This window comes from Diabrotica virgifera, chromosome 1 (assembly GCF_917563875.1).
Source record: "Diabrotica virgifera virgifera chromosome 1, PGI_DIABVI_V3a".
Lineage (NCBI taxonomy): Eukaryota > Metazoa > Arthropoda > Insecta > Coleoptera > Chrysomelidae > Diabrotica > Diabrotica virgifera.
In genome coordinates this window covers 119,814,669-119,835,763 of record NC_065443.1, presented here as the reverse complement: position 1 = coordinate 119,835,763, position 21,095 = coordinate 119,814,669, and the positions used below count along the sequence as shown (strand labels likewise).

Genomic DNA, 21,095 nt, shown 5'->3' with positions numbered 1-21,095 from the left:
GGTGTATTGTTAGCTGATTTTTAGAGAAAGAAAAGACTTTTTAATAAGAATAATAATTTTCAACGACCCTATAAATATCAAGATGCATAAGCTGTTGATTTCTTCCATTCGGTATATCGAAGAAATGCTTGACCTGTCGCGTATGACATTATCCAATGCTTTACAAATAATTCGAGAACTGGTTGGTAGTTAAGAAGACCTGGACAAGAATGACCAAGGTCGACAGACGCTGTGGAAGTTGGTTTTTTGGATTTGAAAATAATTATGGGTGGGAAAAACCTACTGGTTTCAAGTATGTACTTAAAAACCAATCGCGCTTGTAAGGCTGGAGTTCCCAGTATATTAATTTAGAAAATGAAATACCTAAAGTGTAATACTTTTATTCAGTTGTTAAGAAAATGTCATCACAAAAAGTTTGCACATTTTTGCTAATAGCAATAATTATTGTAACATGTTTAAAAGAAGTGCAGCCTTCACGGTTTGACAGACCTTATAATAAGCATTCCTGTGATGACCATGATTATACTTGTCCTCCAATTTCGTGTGAAGATGATCAAATATTAACTATAACGCCTGAACTCTGCTTATGTTGTCCAAGATGCTTCAATAAATTACGTACGTACTCTTTTATTTTAGACTTTATATTTACAAATTAAAAATGAATATAGAAATTAAATTTCTAAACTAGTTATCAATATATTTGGTATTGTACTTAATTTCTTGACAACAAATTAATAGATATATTATGTACATATTTTCAAAAGTTGACCTTGTATTATGCATAAGAGACCTTATTATAATATAAAATAGTTTGTGAACATCAGGTAGAGAAGCTTTTAAAAACATAAAAATATAGGGGAGTTGTATTAAAAAAAGATGACAAACTATAATAAGCTTGCGTGAGTCACCCTGTACATGTAAATTTTCGTTTGGCAAGAGCATATTAATATAATATAAAAGTTAACGGTGACTGTTTTGATTCCAAGAACAAAATAAGCATATTTCTTCCTTTGTAAGGATGTAGTGGCGTCATGTAAGTCGTTTGACTATTTCTGTCCAGTTCTCTCTCTCATGTGTGGGTTGTTTTGCTTCGTAGAATGAGTAACCGTAACCAGTAACCAGCCATGTCCTTTATTTGGTCCGATCATCGTACTGGAGATCTTCCTCTGGATCTTTTGCCCTCTACGTTGCCTTCAACTATCATTCGTTCTATGTTTTGTTTTCTTCTAGTTATATTATATCCAAAATACATATATCAGTCTATTTTGGTTGACAGTTGTGGTGAGTCTAGTTTTTATTTTAAGTTCTGCTAGTAATCGGTGCAATCACCGAGAGGCCGGTCAAATAGGTTTTTTCACAAAAAAATTTAGATGTAACAAAATAAATATTTTTTTAATTCATAATCGAATGTTTATTTTGTTAATAATAAAGGCGCTTAACGCGCGTTTTGATAACACGCGATTACTAATACGGATGGTGTTCACATGCTAACGCGCGTTTTAAGTCCTAAAAACGCGCGTTGGCATGTGAACGGTGTCAAGTAGTATGTAGTTGTAATCGCGCGTTATCAAAACGCGCGTTAAGCGCCTGTCATGTGAATGGGCTCTAAGTAAATAAATAAGGCTCTATATACAGTCGGAAAAATGAAAGAATACCCATGAACGAACATATAAAACACGCTGTATTTTCCTGTCACCGTGTCACAAACAAAATTGCCCAGCGCAAGTACATGTAATAATAATTATTACATGTACTTGCGCTGGCCAATTTTTTGTGTGACACGGTGACAGGAAAATACAGCGTGTTTTATATATTCGTTCATGGGTATTCTTTCATTTTTCCTACTGTACATAAATAGATTGCTACAATCTTTATTTTCATACATACAAGTATATTTATGGTTTTCCAATTTCCTTCAATCATGTATATACTCTGCAGAATAAGAAATGGAAAAACGTCTTGCACATTTTTGACCGAATTATTGGAAGTATCGAAAAACAATTTGATCAAGACAAATCGTTTTATGATGATAATATAAGTAGTCTACATCCTAGATATTTTGATACAATAAAAAATGGTATACCTTTAACGGCATTTAAACCATTTACTGAAAAATTAAGAAATTTTTATCCTATCATATCTGCGACTGCAATTAGATAAAAACTTGTAGATTTTGCTGGTAAATGGATTGTATTAAAAAATAGGATTTGGCAAAATACTGAAATTATAGAAGATCGATTTAATAATGAATATGTTCAGTCACAGAAAATAATGTGAAGGATGATATTATTAATCTAAGTGATAATGAACATGAAGTAACAAATTACAATTTTGTTGATATCGTGAAAACTTCACCTCCGATATCATTTATTATTTGCAAGATTGCTTATTCTTAAATAAAAAATATAGCAAACTATAAAAAATCATTAAATCCAAAGTTTTATGTTTGATATAAAAATAATTTTTATTTTTGTTTTTTTGATTTTATCAATAACGAAATAAAACATCCTGATAATAGAAGGTAACATGAGTAAGGGAGGCCGCTTTTCTATAAAATCACCGGGCCGCTTGAAAAGTTCCAGCACGCCACTGATAATTCCCGGGAGTTGGCTGTATACCATGTAGTTAAAGTACTAGTACATTTTAAAAGACCAAAAATAAGCATTTTTTGAAGAATTTTTTTCCTTAGAACCTGTATTAAAAATGAACATAAATCTTTTTACATAGTATCTATTACCCAACTCTTAGAAAGTACAAGAAATATATCTTTTTTCATTTATGCGGGTACACTAATATTGTAGAGGGCGCCAAAGTCGAAAAAATAGTAGTTACGATGGAGAACAGTTAATCTCAGGATTAGGATCGCTGAATCAAAAAAATCGTACGGTATTTGAAAAAGGAAGGTTTCTTACGTAACAATTTACCACCGTTACCACCTCATTAAACAATTTTTACGAATATGTAATTTTTTGACACTATCGCCCTTTATTCTTTAGTTTTTCATAGTTAAAAAATATTTATTTTTTTTATTTTTTGACCAAATTGTGGTAAATTGTCACGCAAGAAAACTTTCTTTTGCAAACGCCGTACGATTTTTTTGTTTCAGAAATCCCAATCCTGAGATTAACTGTCCGCCATCGGAACTAGTTTTTTTTGAGGTCTTGGCCTTGTTGTCCTCTACACATTATAATATTATATATAATATATAGGTATGTTGTTCTGAAGCTATTTCCTTGTGGCATTTTTATAATGAACTATTTTAAATGGGAAATAAGCCACAATTTTACCAAAAAAAAATGAATTTATTAACGTTTCGACGCCCAAGTTGGGTGTCGTTGTCAAAGTACAAAATAATACTAAATAAACAAAAATGTTGTTGCTTAGTAAAAAATTCTTCTAATAATTTATTTAATCTGCCTCATTTATATAGGCAATTCAGGAATGTATTATACATTTTAAAGTAGAAGACTTTAAAATTATATTGCCAATATTGATGAGTTGCGTTCCTGGGACGACTTTACTAAAAGATAGTTCATTCGATTACATGAAATCAACCCCAACTCAAGAATATCCGCCACAAAAAATCATAGCATATGATCTGTCTTCAAAAAGACAACAAATGCAACGATGGCAGTAAAATTCTCGCATTAGAGATTCCATAGTAAATCACGAGGGAAAACCAGGAAAAAACCTCGTGATACTATCCCGACATGGTAAGTATTTGGGCTTACATTTAGTTTACTCTCAAAACTAATACCAAATTCTGACTTTAATGTATGTATGCTATTTTAAATTATAAATAATATTAATAATACATAGATATTATATAAATAAAACTAAAATATAAAATATGTACTAACTCGTAAATATATTTTTTTGGTAAAGTTGTGGCTTATTTCCAATTTAAAATAGTTCATTATAATATATAATATATTATAATATTATTAGTGTACGTGCATAATAGTGTGACCAACATCAATCCAGTAAAATTCGGGATAAGGCTGAAAAAGTATCTGAAATCCGAGACTCTTCAATGAAAATCGGGCCATTTTCTTATATAGAGCTTTATTTTATGTTTACAATGATATTTTTAATAGGATTAAGCCACAATTGGTTGTAATGATAATTACATTTTTGCTAGTTTTTGAAGTTTCGGCTTCCAATTCGGAAATCCATTTCGGCTTCCAAACGTTAATAAATTCATTTTTTTTTGGTAAAATTGTGGTTTATTTTCCATCGAAAATACTTAATTATAAAAATGCCACAAGGAAATAGCTTAATATTTTATAAATAAAATACACATAACGTTTTATAAATAAAATAAAAAATAGTTTATAACGATTAAAAAGTTCTTTCTTCTTTACAAAACTAATTTCTATATAGCATTTTTTGGATTTTTTTATCCTCTTTAACGAGTTCGTTTGTTCATCACCTGTTGATACTAAATTGACGGAATAAAACATTAAAAGTGTGTAGGTACGCATACTTTTGGACCTTAAAAATACTTTCTAAAATTGCAGCAAATCATGACATAATTGTTGTTTCTGAGAAAATTAAAAAGAAACAACATGGCACAGGACCTCTAAACAGTCCAGAGCAATTTCTGTATTCCTAGCTATTCCCGTGACTTTGACTCGATCAGGTGTTTTTTTTTTAACTTTTATTGACTTCGATTTCAAACCTATATATTTGCTTCAATGGTTATAGTGCATGGCCGTCGCTAAGGTGTTCGCCGCCCGTGTGCAACTTAATATTTGCGCCCACCTTCCAACACTTTAGAAATATGTACATACTTGTATTTAAAGAAATGTGCAGAAGATGCATAACAATAATAATTTGTAAATAGATAAATACTTGAACAGTTAGATTAACATCCATGATCCAACGTCCATTGTATGTGTATCCTAATTTAAACTTCCATTTAATTAAAATAAACCGTGAATAATATAACATAAAAACGAACTTTTCTGGCTTTCGTTTCGGGACACATTTGGACAATGTATTTGTCTTTAATATCCAATGTCGCACACACTTCATGTTCTAAAGATAACCTTACTAAAGCAGAAAGTCTATACGACTGCTTACCCTTAGCTACAGTAACGGGTAGAGTTAGGAATATACGTACGATTATAGTTAAGTTTGAAAATGTTGATAATATAAAAGATTATTTTCGTAAAAATGTATTCAAGAATTAATATCACCAGGACTTTTTTCTGTGGTAAAATATGGTTGAATTTCTTCATATAAATGATTGCACTAATGTCAGTCTCTGAGCTGTTTATGTCTGTAAGGGCTTTATACACTTTAAAACTTTAAAAGGGTAAACTCTGTAGTTGGCTGTATACCTTTGTTAAGACAACGTAGAATGAAGTAAACAACAGGATAACAACATGTTGTTATCCTCTCACCTGATCACAACCTTGTGTAAATTCCGAGCAAGGATGACATACATCCACATGTGATATATTTTTAATCTTAAGACATCGACTTATTGTCGATTACTACACAGCTCATAATGTAGCAATAATGTTATTTTGAGGTTTTACACCTATTCAAGTGGCTAGTTTCAATTACTTGTACACTGGACGTTTACACTGAGGATGGTCAGTTTGACCGAAAACGTTTTGTTGTACTTCCACTCCCTTGTGGATAAATTTTAAGAATTTTTTAATAAATTATATACCTACATACAACAGAAGTGTTTACTTCATTCTACGTTGTTTTATACACTTTCTCATAATTGGTTTTTAAGTTCATCATCGTTTTTAAATTTGGTTGTGCCATAATATATTACACTAAAAAGTCTGTGTGCTGTTAAAATAATTGGAACCGTTCTTCAATTGTTGTTATGGCAGCATCCAAAATCTTAAAATAAAAATTTATTTCAGATGAGAATTATTCCAGAGATAATATAGGTTCATCAGTTTATTCATACTCAAAATGCACTTCTCTTTTTCTAACACGTTCGTAGGGAAATCTTCTGTAATATTAGCTTTTTTAGATATCTCTTTGGATTCGGTTAAAAAATTTTGCAATGATCGTCAGAACGTTTATGTGTGTAATATTTTTTTAAATTATCAAATGCATTAACTGAAGATTTGATGTCAAATTTTGGACGTTGAAGGATTTTCTAATCACGTTTATTTCACTTAAAATATCTTGCCACACCACAACAGAACACATGAATTTCCAAGATTTTTTCTGCGATCCACTGTGTCTACCGCACATATATTGCCTCCATTATCGCTCCACGCAAATTATTCATATTTTTATACTTAGTTCTTCAAGTTTATTCTCTATAAATTCAAAGAGACCTTGTCCAGTTATATTGTTCTGAAGCTATTTCTTTGTGACATTTATGTAATTTATTATTCTAAATGGGAAATAAGCCACAATTTAACTAAAAAAAATGATTTTTTAAGTTAAATTTTGACTTATTTCCCATTTAGAATAATAAATTACTTGTACAGTTACGTCAGTTACAGGAGAAGAGCCCAAGAAATATTAATATTCAAATATCCGAACTGAAAGTTGAAACACATCATACTACAATAATTGTTATTTGTTCTACGTGCGTTATATCTCGGCCACGATCTAATATAATAGAAAAATATTTAAATTCGTAAAAAAAGAACTATAAATGATAAATGAAACGCATTTTAGTATTATATATCAGGTAATAATAATAATTATCCTTTGGAATATTAGAGTTTAGAATTAGAATTATTTGAATCATTACTATTTAATTATTTTAATTTATTATGGTTTAAAAAAAGTATTATTGTCAGTGGCCTGCCTTTGGCCGCCCCTATGGTTGGCCACCTGTGTGCGATGCACACTTTGCACACTTGGTAGCGGCGGCCCTGTTATAGTGGACTTATTAACGATGGCTAAATAATCAACAATTTAATACCAACAATGCTCCATTTTAAGAACTTTCGTCTACCACTAAAAAGTAAAGAATTTGAAGGTAAATTTATGATAAAACACTTTTAATGCTTTAAAATTTCGATATATAATTGTTCATTTACTAATCTGATCCTTAGAATACTGCAAAAACCTAAGAATTCCTAATTTTTCATACATGTTAAAAACTGTTGTGAAAAATGAGCCTAAAACCTTGATATTACGTGAACAGTTGGTCCTTATAATATTAAATATGTGGTTAAAATTTATCAATGATTGAATGATGAGTGACTCATCAATAGTTTTATATTATTATTATCCTGGTTATTTATAGCGTTCTTCGACTTCCGGTTCCCAGTTTCCAGCTTCGTCGGTCGTTCCATTCGCCAGGGTGAAGATTCCTTTCCGACATTGCCTTCTGAATGCCGCCTAGCCAGGATTATTTCGGCATTCCTCTCTTCCTTCTTTCCTTTGGCATCCATTTTATAACTTGTTTTGGCAGTCTGCCGTCGTCATTATTTCTACATGACCATACCAGATCAGTTATCTCCTTTGAATTTCATCTATGATGGTTGATTTGACTCCCATTCTTCTTCTTCAGATGCAAATCCACGAATGGATGTTAGCGATCACATTTTCCATTAACTCTCTGTTTCTTGCAATGTGTATCAGAGATTGTATGTCGTTAATCTCTGTCCATTGCCTTATCTTTCGGAGCCAGACATTTTCTTGCGTTCTATTCCTCTCTTGCCTTCAATTTTACCCTGGATTATAAGTTGAAGGAACTGGTATTTTTCGTTTCGCATGATGTGATTTTGTGACTTACGCCGTCCATGGCATCTTTAGGATACGGCGATAAACATTTCGAAGGCTTCTAATCTATTTATATCCCTCGTTTTGAGTGTCCAGCCCTCTATGTCATATAGCAGCACCGACCACACGTAGCATTTAGTAAACCTTGGTCTCAGTGTAAGATCGAACAGGTCTCCCATCATATTTCTGATTTGGTCATTTTGTATTCTTTCAAACCTTGATTTTCTAGTTGATTTTCTCCTGTAGAAGATCGGCAATTAGTTTTAAAAGTTATTCAATTCGTTTATCCCAAACAACTTATTTTGCAAGAGCATAATTCAGAACAGGATGAACTTATAATGGTTCCATGGATAACATAAGCTAGAGAGAGAAACTTCTTTTACTAAAATAATTTAAAATGTGTCACAGAAAAACATTTCCAACATTTCAAAACTTCATTGCAACAACATTGCCATTTTTTGCTTCTAAACATTTAGAATAACTTTTTTACTATTGTCCGTGGCAAAATTTTTTTTTTTTATTCAAAAAGCTGCCACCTTTTCACAAATAAAAAAAATGTTCTGAATTCTGCCGAAAAATTTTCAGTAGTAATTGCACAAGAGCTCTGAAATAATTGAATTTTTCCCGAGTGACACTTTGACAGTTTTAATTTCACGAGCCGCAGGCGAGTGAAATTATGTCAAAGTGTCACGAGAGCAAAAATTCTATATTAATTTCAGAGATCGTGTGCAATTTGTTGCGATTATTTCATGAATAAAACTGTTCTAAACCAAAATTTAATTGTAATTTATTTATGTAAGTACAAAGTACCATTAAACACACAGTTTTTATAAATATAATATGACGATTGAAAGTCATCACTTTTATAATTTTTAAAACATTAATTGTCATTAATGTCACTGAATGTATTTTTTCGTAGCAACGAAGGGCATCTGACGTAATATGCTTAACGACGGGATATTATCAAAAATTATCACCTTAATTTGCATTTCTGTAGCTTTCTATTGGTCAGAATCTCCTATGAATGAAATAATCGACGCAATTGGTTTCAAACGTAATAAATGAAATGATTTTATAATAATAAATATTATGGTAGAAAAAGATAAATAAGAGAAAGCTGTTCTTATTATGGTATACATAATATCGATTATCTGCAGATGATCCTTAAATTCCAACGAAAGACGACTTGGAACTCAGATAGGTACCTATTGTGCCAACCTTTGATGTAAAACATCCAAGATATGCTTAACAATAATGTTATTAAAAATGTATAACACATTTTCAATTTCTTTGCAACACGAAAATGCAGCAGCTGCATAATAATCTGGTTAAATCGGAGAGTGCAGGAAGAGTCCATACCGGTTTCGGAGGTTTTTTTCCCCTCATCAGTAGTCCCATATCCTCTTCTCTCCGATTTCTCCAGGCATCACACTTTGGGCCTTTCCGAATTGCAAAGAAAGAAATGTCACGGATGAACTAGAGCCATCTACCGAAAAACAAAGTAAGTTATCAATCGAAGTAGCACAGAAAACGACAATAAATATCGTTCCCATAACACCAGATTGACAACAGGTGAAATACTTTCTTTGGTTACACTTCCTGAGATTTCCAAAATTTATAAATCAAACAGGGTGCCGAGGAAATTAAGATGAGAGAATTTTAAATAATTCACAACTTATCTGCTCAGCGTGGTAAAAGTTCCAACAAGAAAAACTCCTCAATACTCCTACAAAAGAGTAAATAAATTAAAAACGTATGAAACATTTTCAATTTCTTTGCAACACGAAAAAGGACTTTCTTTTCAAACCAGAGTATTGTCAGCTGCTGCATTTTCGTGTTGCAAAGAAATTGAAAATGTTTTATACATTTATAATTCATTTACTCTTTTGTAGGGGTATTAAGGAATCTTTCTTGTTGGAACTTTTACCACGCTGAGCAGATGAGTTGTGAATTATTTAAAATTCTCTCATCTTAATTTCCTCGGCGTCTTGTTTGATTTATAAATTTTGAAAATCTCAGGAGGTGTAACCAAAGAAAGTATTCCACCTGTTGTCAATTTGGTGTTATGGGAACGATATTTATTGTCGTTTTCTGTGCTACTTCGGTTGATAACTTACTTTGTTTTTCGGTAGATGGCTCTAGTTCATCCGTGACATTTCTTTCTTTGCAATTTGGAAAGGCCCAAAGCGTGATGCCTGGATAAATCGGAGAGAAGAGGATATGGAACTACTGATGAGGAGGGAAAAGACCTACGAAACAGGTATAGACTCTTCCTGCACTCTCCGATTTAACCAGAGTATTATGCAGCTGCTGCATTTTCGTGTTGCAAAAAAATTGAAAATGTTTTATACATTTTTAATTCATTTATTTTTTTTGTAGGAGTATGAAGGAACCTTTCTTGTTGGAACTTTTACCACGCTGCGCAGATGAGTTTTCTGAATTATTTAGAATTCTCTCATCTTAATTTCCTTGGCATCCTGTTTGATTTATAAATTTTGAAAATCTCAGGAGGTGTAACCAAAGAAAGTATTCCACCTGTTGTCAATCTGGTGGTATGGAGACGATATTTATTGTCGTTTTCTGTGTTACTTCGATTGATAACTTACTTTGTTAATGGCATTCCAAATAATAAATTTTATCCACCTAATAGATCCAGTTAAAGCCTTTTATAAAAAAATTGACTATTTGACTTTTAAAATAACAAGTGTTACAACAAATTGTCCTAATTCAATTTCTCAGATTTTTTAAACTTTAGCGGGTAGATCTGGTAGATTTTTTACATAAAACTGGTACTTTGAAGTTAATTATTTTAATAAGGTATTTTCTAGTGATAACTTTTGACTATCATTTAATTTTTATTGTCTTTTATTTGTCATCATCTTATTTCGCCTGGTTTATGTACGATGGAAAACTGTAATATTTTTCTTTTTTAACTGTATTCTCTTGTTCTAGATGAAGGAGATAAGTGTGGAGATAATGACGAAGCTATCTGTGATCAAGGATTAACATGCCGAAACAATGTATGCCGAAAGGAAGCTGAACCCTTATAAAGCTCTACATATTTGCACTGTTTGTATACCCAACGAATAAAATCTATCTGAATAATTTTAATAAATATTTTTTTTTGTACCTACACTGTTTATTTTTTATTTATAAACCTCAACAGGCCTAGAAGGCTTAAGGCTGAAAAAGTCATTTACCATTACAGTTACTATTTACATTTTATTTAAACTATATAAGATTCCTTTCATATTTCTTCAATTTATCCATGAGTTACTTCATCAATTCTTTCCATTTACTTCTGTCCTATATTATTTCTTTGTAATTCTTAATATTAACTTTGTGTAAGCTTTCAAATGCCTTTAAATATGTTATCCTGCCATCTATTTGCTTCTCTTCCTTTCTTTCTCTTTTTACTGGATTTCGTGAGAGTACCATTTTTCCCATTCTTTTAATATCGTTATTTTTATTTTTTATATAATTCTTCCAGCTCTTTATTATTCCTTCTTCCCAATTGACCATCTATTTGATACATCTATACTGTTGTTTGTATTTTCTTCTCCCATCTTTTTAAAAGGTCTTATTCTTAAGCGACCCTATTTTTTATGTACATCATCATCATCCAGCCTTCTGCATCCAAAGTTGAACATAGGCCTCCCCTAATTTCTTCCAGTTTTGTCGATCTTGGGCTTTCTGCAACCAATTCTCAGCAATCCTTTTGACGTCGTCTGTCCATCGTGTAGGTGGTCTACCTCTACTTCTTCTGTTTCTCTTAGTCTCCACACTGTAGTTTTTTGGGTCCACCTCCCGTCCTTCATTCTGGCTACATGGCCCGCCCAATTCCACTTCAGCCATGCTACTTGCTCTATGACATCTGTGACGCCTGTCCTTCTTCTGATTTCTTCGTGTCTGACCTGATCTATGAGAGTCAGTCCAAGTAGTGACCGTTCCATTTTTCTTTGGGCCACTCTAAGTTTCGTTGCTGTGGCCTGGGTTAACGATAATATTTCGGCGCCGTAAGTCATGACTGGAAGCACACATTAGTTGAACGTCTTCCTTTTCAAATAATTTGGCAAGTTGCTTTTGAAGATGTCTGATAGAGCTCCATATGCGGCCCATGCTAAGGTGATCCTTCTCTGTAATTCAGCAGTTTGATTGTCCCTGGCAATTTGGATTTCATGTCTTAAGTATTTATATTTATGGACCAATGCTATTTCGTTGACGTCGACTTTTGGATGTTCGCTTGGTACCAGGTTTGTCATGTATTGTATCTTTCCAAAATTTATGTTTATACCAACTCTTTTACAGGCGGCATCTAACTCAGTAAGCATAGTTCTAATCTCTTTTAAGTTGTCGGTTATAAGAACTATGTCGTCTGCGAATCGTATGTGGGAGAGCCTTTCACCGTCGACATTTATTCCTTTAGCGTCCCACTCCAATTTTTTGAAAGCATGTTCAAGTACTGCCGTAAAGAGTTTGGGAGATAACGGGTCTCCCTCTCTAATTCCTCTTTTGATTTTTATAGATTTGGTATCTTTGTGTAGTCGGACGGTCATGGTTGCATTATTGTATATGTTCGCTATCAGTTTGGAGTACCGATAATCTATAGGGGAGAGTTGGATAAAACGGGATAGTCGGATAAAACGGGATACCTAGCTTAGAAAGCCAACTAGTGCTGTTATAAATCGGACAACGACGAAAACTCGTTCTCAGTCGTCATTTTAACATTCTCAGTTCGTTTTACCTCGATGCCATTATTTGATTAAAAGTTGTTGTGTTTAGAATTCTTTGACTCTATTTTTTTGGTACTTCGTACTTTAAAGTGCGTTGTTTTCTACATTATATTGCCTACATATATAAACATATAATTCCGGTGACTATTACATTTAATTAAGCACTCATTAACGAATATTCTCATGTGTAGTCTATCTCATTTTACTTCCACGTTTAGGCAGGAGCCATTTTTGTTTTGAAAAATGTCTGAGTTGAAAAAAACGGGACACTTATAAGTTGGATAAAATGGGTTTTTTACGACAGTTTTTTATGTCCCGTTTTAGCCCCCTATTTATTTGTTGGCCTATTAATTTTTTAAATAGCGATAAAGCTTGTTCTCATACTGCATCAGAAAAGAACAACATATTTTTATGTGACTTTTGTTCTGATATACGTACCTAGTCCTAAATAAAAGGTCTTATTTCCCATTTTGCAATAAAACATAAAAAGGCCTATTTTTAAGTTTCTAACTACTGAAAATATTGTTTTTCAAAGGTAAATTTTGCTTTGCAGTCTTATATCTACTTAAATATACTTTTTGGATAAGTTTATGCAAAAAATATAATATTGTGAACCTATCCCGTTTTATCCAACCATGGTATGCTAAAACGGGATGTGCAGGACTTTAATAAATATATTTTTTTTTTTCTATTTTCCAGTCATTAAAAATAGCTAAAAATATGTTTTTTGTGTGCTTCAATAAATGTTATATCTATAAAAAATAATAATATGATAATTTCTTTAACATTTTTTCCGTAATAAAAATAAACAAGAATAGTATCCAGTTTTGTTCAACTCTCCCCTACGACTTTCCTCCAATGCTCTAATTTTGCTGTTAATTTCTATCGTTTCAAATGCTTTGCGAAAGTCTACGAAAGCCAGGACCAATGGTCGGTTGTATTCGATAGATTTTTATATAATTCCTTTTATGCAGTGTAGGTAGTCGTTAGTGCCAAAATTTTTCCTAAAACCCGCCTGTTCTCTAGGTTGGTAAAAATCCAATTTTGTTTCCAGTCTATGTATTTGTTATTATTCTTGTGAATAACTTGTAGAGGTGGTCTAATAGGCTTATGGGCCAGTAATTATCGAGGTCTGTTAAATCGTCCTTTTTGTGTAATAAGATGGTAAGTGCACTGTGCCATCTTGTAGGTGTTTCACTTTGGTGCAGACATAAGTTGAACAATTCCTTTATGATGTTTAAAAGTCTGTCTCCTCCAATCTTTACGGCTTCTATAACGATATTGTCTTCTCCCAGAGCTTTAGTTTTTTTTCATTTTTCTCAATGCGTTCCTGATTTCGTCTGTTGATATATGTCAATTCCGATCCTTGGTTGACTAACCTTTTTCCTGAATCTTCTAGTGGCTCATCATGGTTTTGTTGGCTGTTGTATAGTTCTGTACAGAAGTCTTCTACTACCCTTAATACCTAAGTTCCATGATGATAGTTCCATCTCTATCCTTTAATTTAGTTATTTCTTTTTGGCCATTTGTTAATTTGTCTTCTTAGAAGTTTGAGGCTCTTGTTATCTTCAATTGTTTGTTGAATTTGTTGGTTTTTATATTTTCTGTTGTCCGTCCCAATAGATTTTTGTATTATTTTACTTATCTCTCTAAGTTCATGGTGTTCCTTACATCTATTACTTTGCATTTTTCTCCGCTCTTCCATTAATGCTGGTGTTTGAGGGCTTATTATTTTGTTATGTGATGTCTTTTGGCAGTGTATCTTCTGGCTCTCTTCTATAGCTTCTATTATAATGTCATTAAGGATGTTAACATTTAAGTCTGTATTCCTATCGCTTTCGAGAATGCTGTTGATATGTTCTTCAAATGCATTTATATTTTAAGGCTCGGTCCAGGTAGTTGTGGACTTCTTTTTGATCATGCGATATCTCTCTTTCCCAAGGTCTATTTCTATCGAGGCTTTTACCATTCTGTTGGCGCTACCTGTTGAAAACTGGTTTAGAACTGTAACGTCTTTAAAGATTTGCTTATTGTCGGTGATTATAAAATCCATCGTCCATCTGCCACGTCCATCTACGATGTTCTTTTCTGTAGAAAAAGCTGTTCATTTGGAATAGATTTTTCTCCAGCAGGAAACTAAGTAAAGTTTCACCGCGTTTGTTTCTATCTCCCAAACCAAATTTTCCCAGTGATGTTTCTGTATCGTCTGCCTTTCTCTCCATTTTGGCGTTAAAGTCACCGGATATTATGGTATAGTGTGTTGTTGTATCATTTAAGGCTAGAACAATGTCATCGTAGAATTCCTCTACTTTGTAGTGCGCATGGCCACTTGTTGGGGCATATACCTGTACGATTTTTAGGCATAACGTTTATTTAGTTTTAAGGTTAAAGAAGCTACTCTAGTAGAGAAACTTTTTACTGATATGATGATGCTTTCATGCTTTCCATGTACAAAAAAGCCAACGCCTCCCGTTGTTTCAGTTTCACTACCCATCTGATAGAATAAATGACCTGATTTCAGCTTTTTCAGGCTTTTCCCTCTCTGTTTTACCTCGCTAACGCCTATCAAATCCCATTTAATTTTCAATATTTCTGCTTCCACCTCTATGATTCGTTCTTCAGTTGCCAGAAATCTAGCATTAAATGTAGCAACGTTGATTTTTAAGGGTTTTCTAGGTTTGGTATGTTTACTTGTCATAATCTTGTCCCCCAGAATCCGAATTCGTGGGAGAGACATGTACATACATATATCTAAATGTAATAAACTGATTTGTAAATTCTAATGTTTGTTTTTCTTGAGACATATTTGGATTTCATTAATAAGTACTCTTAATGTTCCAATTATTTTTGTTTGCTTTTGTTATTTTTGCCTTTATTTCTAGTTACTCATGTTTCTTTTCATCTACTGTTACACCGAGGTAACCAAATTCTGACATTATTTAAAGAAGTAGTAAACTTTATCACTATTTTGAGCATGCATGTATTACCTGTGACTACTTCAAATGTGAAATTGTCCTCTTTTGCTTTTTCTGTCTTTCCCATTATACTTATCCTTATTTGTTATAAGCCCAATTTTTTTTTTGAAATTTTTGTATAATTCATTAATTTTCTTAGATCTTTAGTAGTGGTTAGTAGTGTTAGCTCTTCTGTGAATGCTATACACTGATGGGAATTTTTAAGTATTATTGTTCCCATCTATTGAGTTTTGGTCTCCTTGTAGTAATCTGTGCTTTGTCTCAAAATCATTTAATTTTTAATCCTTCCCTGCTATTTCGTTTGTTGTCTCTTCCATAGTAATTTTTACCATCCCGATAATTTTACTTGGTATGTCCATCTCTTTCATTAGTTCATATTACATATTTTGTTTATTATACTCTATTATAATTCTTAAAGTCGATAAATAGAATACACATTACGTGAAGATCAGTATATTAAGATCCAGATATTGTCACGCGTAGGATTTGGGGCCGCTAAATATGAAGACGTCACCAGAACTGACCCCTGGAGTACCTGGTGCCCTGCTACGGCACGTCATCTAGAGGTTCGAATGTTTTTGATACTAAACTGATGCAAACAGATTACTCGAGGGTTTTCGGGATCGCCGAATACTGTACAAGAAAACGCCATTACAACCAACTCCCGAGAGACCTGGTGCCCTGGGTCACTGCTAAGGCCAGGTCACTGGGTCTTCTGCAGTTTCTAGGGCTTTTTTAGCGGTGGTCCTACAGCTTCTGCCGCTTCCCACATTTCGATGGCAATCTTTTCTACGTCTCCAGGTGTCTTCATCAATGGCTCTGTCTTTCATGCTTTCTATAACACCTTGTATCCAACACTTGGCTAATCTTCCTCGTTTGCTTTTATTGTATCTATATACACCGTTCTTAGGCGTCAACGGCCTTCGGTAGTGATCTATGGAGGAGTATCACCAAGCCGCAAGCCCTTATCCGCTCTAAGTCGTAGACTCTATTGTGTTTTATACTACGGCGTTTGCCTTTTATTAATTTCATGACCTAGCTGAGGCTAGAACCAGCGATCGCAAATCGCAAATCCACTAAACTTGTCCATCGACTGCACCTCAGCTAACTGGACCGTCAAGACCGTTCCTTTTATTAATTGGATTATATTCCATAACCTCCTTTGGCCATCTGTTGTCGTCCATCCGCTGCACGTGTCCGTACCATATTAACTGTCTAGTTCCTATTCATTCTAAAGTTTTAAGTTTCAATCTGTTTTTCTCCTAATCTCTTTAAATTGAGTTGCTGAATACGAATACGCCATCAGAAATGACCCCGGAGCACCTGGAGCTCACGATCACTGCTAAGGCATATCATCTTCTAAACTATTCTAGAGTTTAAAGAGTGATCGGCACTAAATTGATGCAAACAGATTACTCTGGGTGTTTTGAGGTCTTCTTCTTATAATAGGCCTCTCTGCCTTTTCCTTACCGATTTTCAGCTTGTATTCGTAGCTGTGATGTTGATTGACAGCTATCTCGCCACCTTTTAAAGGGCCTTCCTATTGGTCTCTTGCATATTGGCTTCGAATTCCTCGCTATACGGGCTATTCTCTCCCTGTCCATTCTCGTCACATGCTGATTCCACTCTCGTCGTATCTGTCTTCCCCACCGTACTATATCTTGTATATTACAGTGATCTCTTATTCTGTCATTCGGTATTCTGTCTCTCAGTGTTTTTCCAGTTAGTGACCTTAGCGTTCTCATTTCTGATGTTCTCGGTAACCTCTTGCTTTCTGCTGTGTCAGATCTTGTTTCTATCGCGTACGTTATGATCGGTCTTACACATGATTTGTATATGCGTACAGTTTTGAGGTCGATAAACACTAATACATTATTACATACATCATCATAACTGACTCACTGAATACCCAGTGCCCAGAATCAGTGCTAAAGCACGCCATCTGTAGTTTTTGAAAATTTTTCGCACTAAATTAAACAGGTTACATTTTTAGGGTTGCTGAACACGAATATGACATCAGAACCGACATTCGGATGTTGCTTCCCAGGGTGACTACTATGCCCGAGTACTCCTTATTCCATAAGAAGACGTCCCTTAGCAGTGACCGAGAGCACCGGGTGTGCCCGGGGGCGAGTCGGTTCTGATGACGTTTTCGTGTTCAACACCCCCAAAACCCCCGAGTAATCTGTTTAGATCAATTTAGTGCCGAAAACCCTTCAAACTCGAGAAGATGTGCCTTGGCACTGACCTCTGGACCCATGTTTCTGAGGGTCGATTCTGATTGAGGATCCACGTTCAGCGACCACAAAAACCCCCTAGTAACCAAATCTGTCTGTTAATATACTGATTTTGACTTGTTTATACACTTTTCTGCACATTTTATGCACTGTAAATGCAATTTTTCTTTTCGACTCATTTTTCCAGTCTATAGACTTTTTTCTGGTGCAAAGTCGAACACAATTCAAAAAGTTGCAAGTCGATAAGTTCTGTATTTATAAATCGAATTATTCCGTTGTTTTTAGTTCTAAATGACCTGTAGTCCAGAGAAATAAGTTTTATCGGCCACTTGAGCAGCCTGGTTACAAATGGGTTTGTTGGGTACTATATACCTAATACATTATAAATACAAAAATGTCCGTCACAATTCGGACGAGAATTTTAGTTATTAACAAATAAGGGTCAAAAATGGCAGTTTTTTGGTTTAAATCGCTGCAATCAAAAATAGGGTAATTAAATAGCTTATTTGGGATATTCATCTTTTAGTAGATGAGCAAAGGTTTAAAATAGCAGATTTTGAATTTTGTTCCGATCATTAGTTGCTTCGCTAAATTGCAAAATAAGACTAAAATTTCGAAAATTAAAAATTTGCTATAACTTTTGCAAAAATGAAATGTAACCTTTAATATTGCGTAAAAGGTAGACTCAAAGAGTTCATATAATAAACAAAAAAATTTCAAGACGATTCGCCAATTAGTTTAAATTTTATTCAATTTGTTTATTCCAGAGAGCTTTTTTTGCAATGTTATTGCTCAGAAAATAATAACAATACAGCAATTCTGCGAGAACCATATGAAAGAAGAAGAACTATATTTTCAAAGTATTAAAAAAATTATTCACTTACATTCCGAAAACAGTTTACTAAAATAGAGTCATTTTTGGCTTATAAATAATTTGAATAATTTTGTTAATATTGACATTGGACTAAATCTGATTTGGGATATGAAAAGGTGGTATTTTTACACGAATTTTCAACTATTCGCCTAGGATAATTACGGTCAAAGTTAGCCATGTTTTTATTCAATTCACAGTTACTGCTATACACATAAAATTCTCCTATAACTGTGTTTGTTACCACACTCCTCCCACTTGACCGATATTTAAGAAATTTTACACGTATATCCTGCAGGATCGAGAATAGGTTGTAATATATTTTTCACACCCATTTAAGTGCGGTTGCCCCCCCCCCGACATTTTTTTTGTTTTTTTGGACAAAATTGTCTAATTGAATTTTATCTGACGTAGCATTAAAAAATACATACAACCCTTAATTCTCACCCTTCTATCAACAACCCCCATTTTTTAATAGCCATTCATATATTTACATCTATAAAATGGTAATGTCACAGTGTTGGTTGCCATACTCCTCCGAAACGCCTTGACCGATTTTTATCAAATTATATATGTATATTCGATCATTCTGAGAATTGGTCGTAATCTATTTTTTTATCGCTGATTGATAAGGGTGGTGTCGCCCTAAGATACTTTAATGTTAGGTGGGGATATGTGTACCTAACGTACTCTGCAAGACTACGAGTACGTACAAATTAAACAAGTAATGATCAAAATCCATCCACAAGCTCTGGGGATAGTAATCGCTGCATATTTTTAAAAATTATATTTCATTGTTTGAATGCGTAGATTTTAATAATTCTCCTCCACCTACCCCGAACGGATTTCATTTTTAAAGCTTTATTAAACACTCTGTTAAGGTTCAAAGTTTACTCAAACTTTTACGCTCAAATTATATACCTTGAGCTTCGAAACGGTATTAGTTAGGTTGGTTAATTGTTATAAACAAAATAGCTGTGAATTAAATTAAAAAAATGGCTAACTTTGACATTAGTTCTGTCGCCAGGGGGGGTACAACGGCCTTCTTAATTCAGATGGACTTACCCAAGTTTTTTTTATGTATTTTGGCACGCAGAACACGAATTTTTTGGGTAACAGTTGATCCGGATGTCGATAAGATTGTTATAAACAAAGAAGTTGAGGAATTACATAACAGCAATTTCTCGCAAAACAAAACATTTTTTTGTATTTTTTGGGTCATTCTAACCAAAAAATGTTCCTACAAGTTTTTTCGTAGGATGCATAGTTTTCGAGATAAACGCCGTTGAACTTGCAAAAAATCGAAAAATTGCAATTTTTGAAACCGAATAACCTTTGAATAAAAAATAAAATAGCAATTCTGCTTACCGCCTTTAAAAGTTTGAGTCAAATTATATGTGTTTTGAATATTTGCATTGCTAAAAATTTATTTTTTGATCGTTAAAAAAAGCTATAAACACATAGTGTTTTCCGTGCCTAATACATGTGTTTTAAGGCATGCTACGTAGAAATAGCCCCGCTTGCACTTTTACCTCTTCTACCTACTCGTTCGATTTTAAATGAGAAATCATTGAAAACATCACTCAAGCACTAGGTGTTTATAGCTTTTTTTAACAATAAAATAATAAATTTTTAGCAATACAAATAATTAAATCCGATATAATTTGACTTGAACTTTCAAATGCGGTAAGCAGAATTGCTATTTTATTTTTTAATCAAAAGTTATTCGGGTTCAAAAATTGCAATTTTTCGATTTTTTGAAAGTTCAACCGCGTTTATCTCGAAAACTATACATCCTACGAAAAAAATTGTAGGAATATTTTTTGGTTAGAATGGCCCAAAAGATACAAAAAAATGTTTGGTTTTGCGAGAAATCGCTGTTATGTGATTCCTCAACTTCTTGGTTTATAACAATCTTATCGACATCCGGATCAACTGTTACCCAAAAAATTCGTGTTCTACAGGTCAAAATACATAAAAAAAACTTGGGTAAGTTCATCTGAATACAGGAGGCCGTTGTACCCCCCCTGGCGACAGGACTACATTAATTATTGATCTAGGCGAAATTTTGCTTGGGATCATTTGTGCAAAAATATCAGTTTTATCAGACTTTACGTTACTAAAATATTTTTGCAATGGTTAAAACGACTTTTGTTGATTTGTTATTAAAAATAATGAAAATACTGTTCTTCTTCTTTCATGTGCTACCCGTAAAATCGATATATCATTATTATTTTCTGGGCAATAACATTACCAAAAAAAAGCTCCATGGGAAAAACTAATTGAATAAAATTTAAACTAATTAATGAATTATCTTGAAATTTTTTGTGTAATATAAGGCCTTTTTAATTAAACTTTTCTTGCAATATCAAAGTCCTATGCTCATTTTTTCAAAAGTTCTAGCAAATTTGTAATTTTCAAAATTTTAGTTTTATTTTGCACTTTCCGGATCAACAAATGATAGAAACAGAATTGAAAAATCGCCATTTTAAACCTTTGCCCATCTACTAAAGGATAAATACTCGAAAAGGGATATTTAATTACACTGTTTTGCCTGTAG

The 21,095-nt window shown here is 33.3% G+C and overlaps 1 protein-coding gene across 7 annotated transcripts in view; it reads left to right on the top strand.

Annotated features, from left to right (window-relative positions):
* Nucleotides 1–10,844, top strand: part of LOC114330563 (fungal protease inhibitor-1) — a 63,105-nt gene extending 52,261 nt beyond the window's left edge. For 6 of the 7 annotated variants that reach the window (XM_028279944.2, XM_028279946.2, XM_028279945.2 and 3 more), the window contains exon 2: nucleotides 10,672–10,844. In XM_028279944.2, the coding sequence (XP_028135745.1) occupies nucleotides 10,672–10,769 (98 nt within the window). In that variant the 3' untranslated portion in view covers nucleotides 10,770–10,844. Of the gene's footprint in view, nucleotides 1–369; nucleotides 616–10,671 lie in introns of those variants that run through there. The other variant, XM_028279952.2, reaches the window with a different exon arrangement.
* Nucleotides 10,845–21,095: the final 10,251 nt, after the last annotated feature.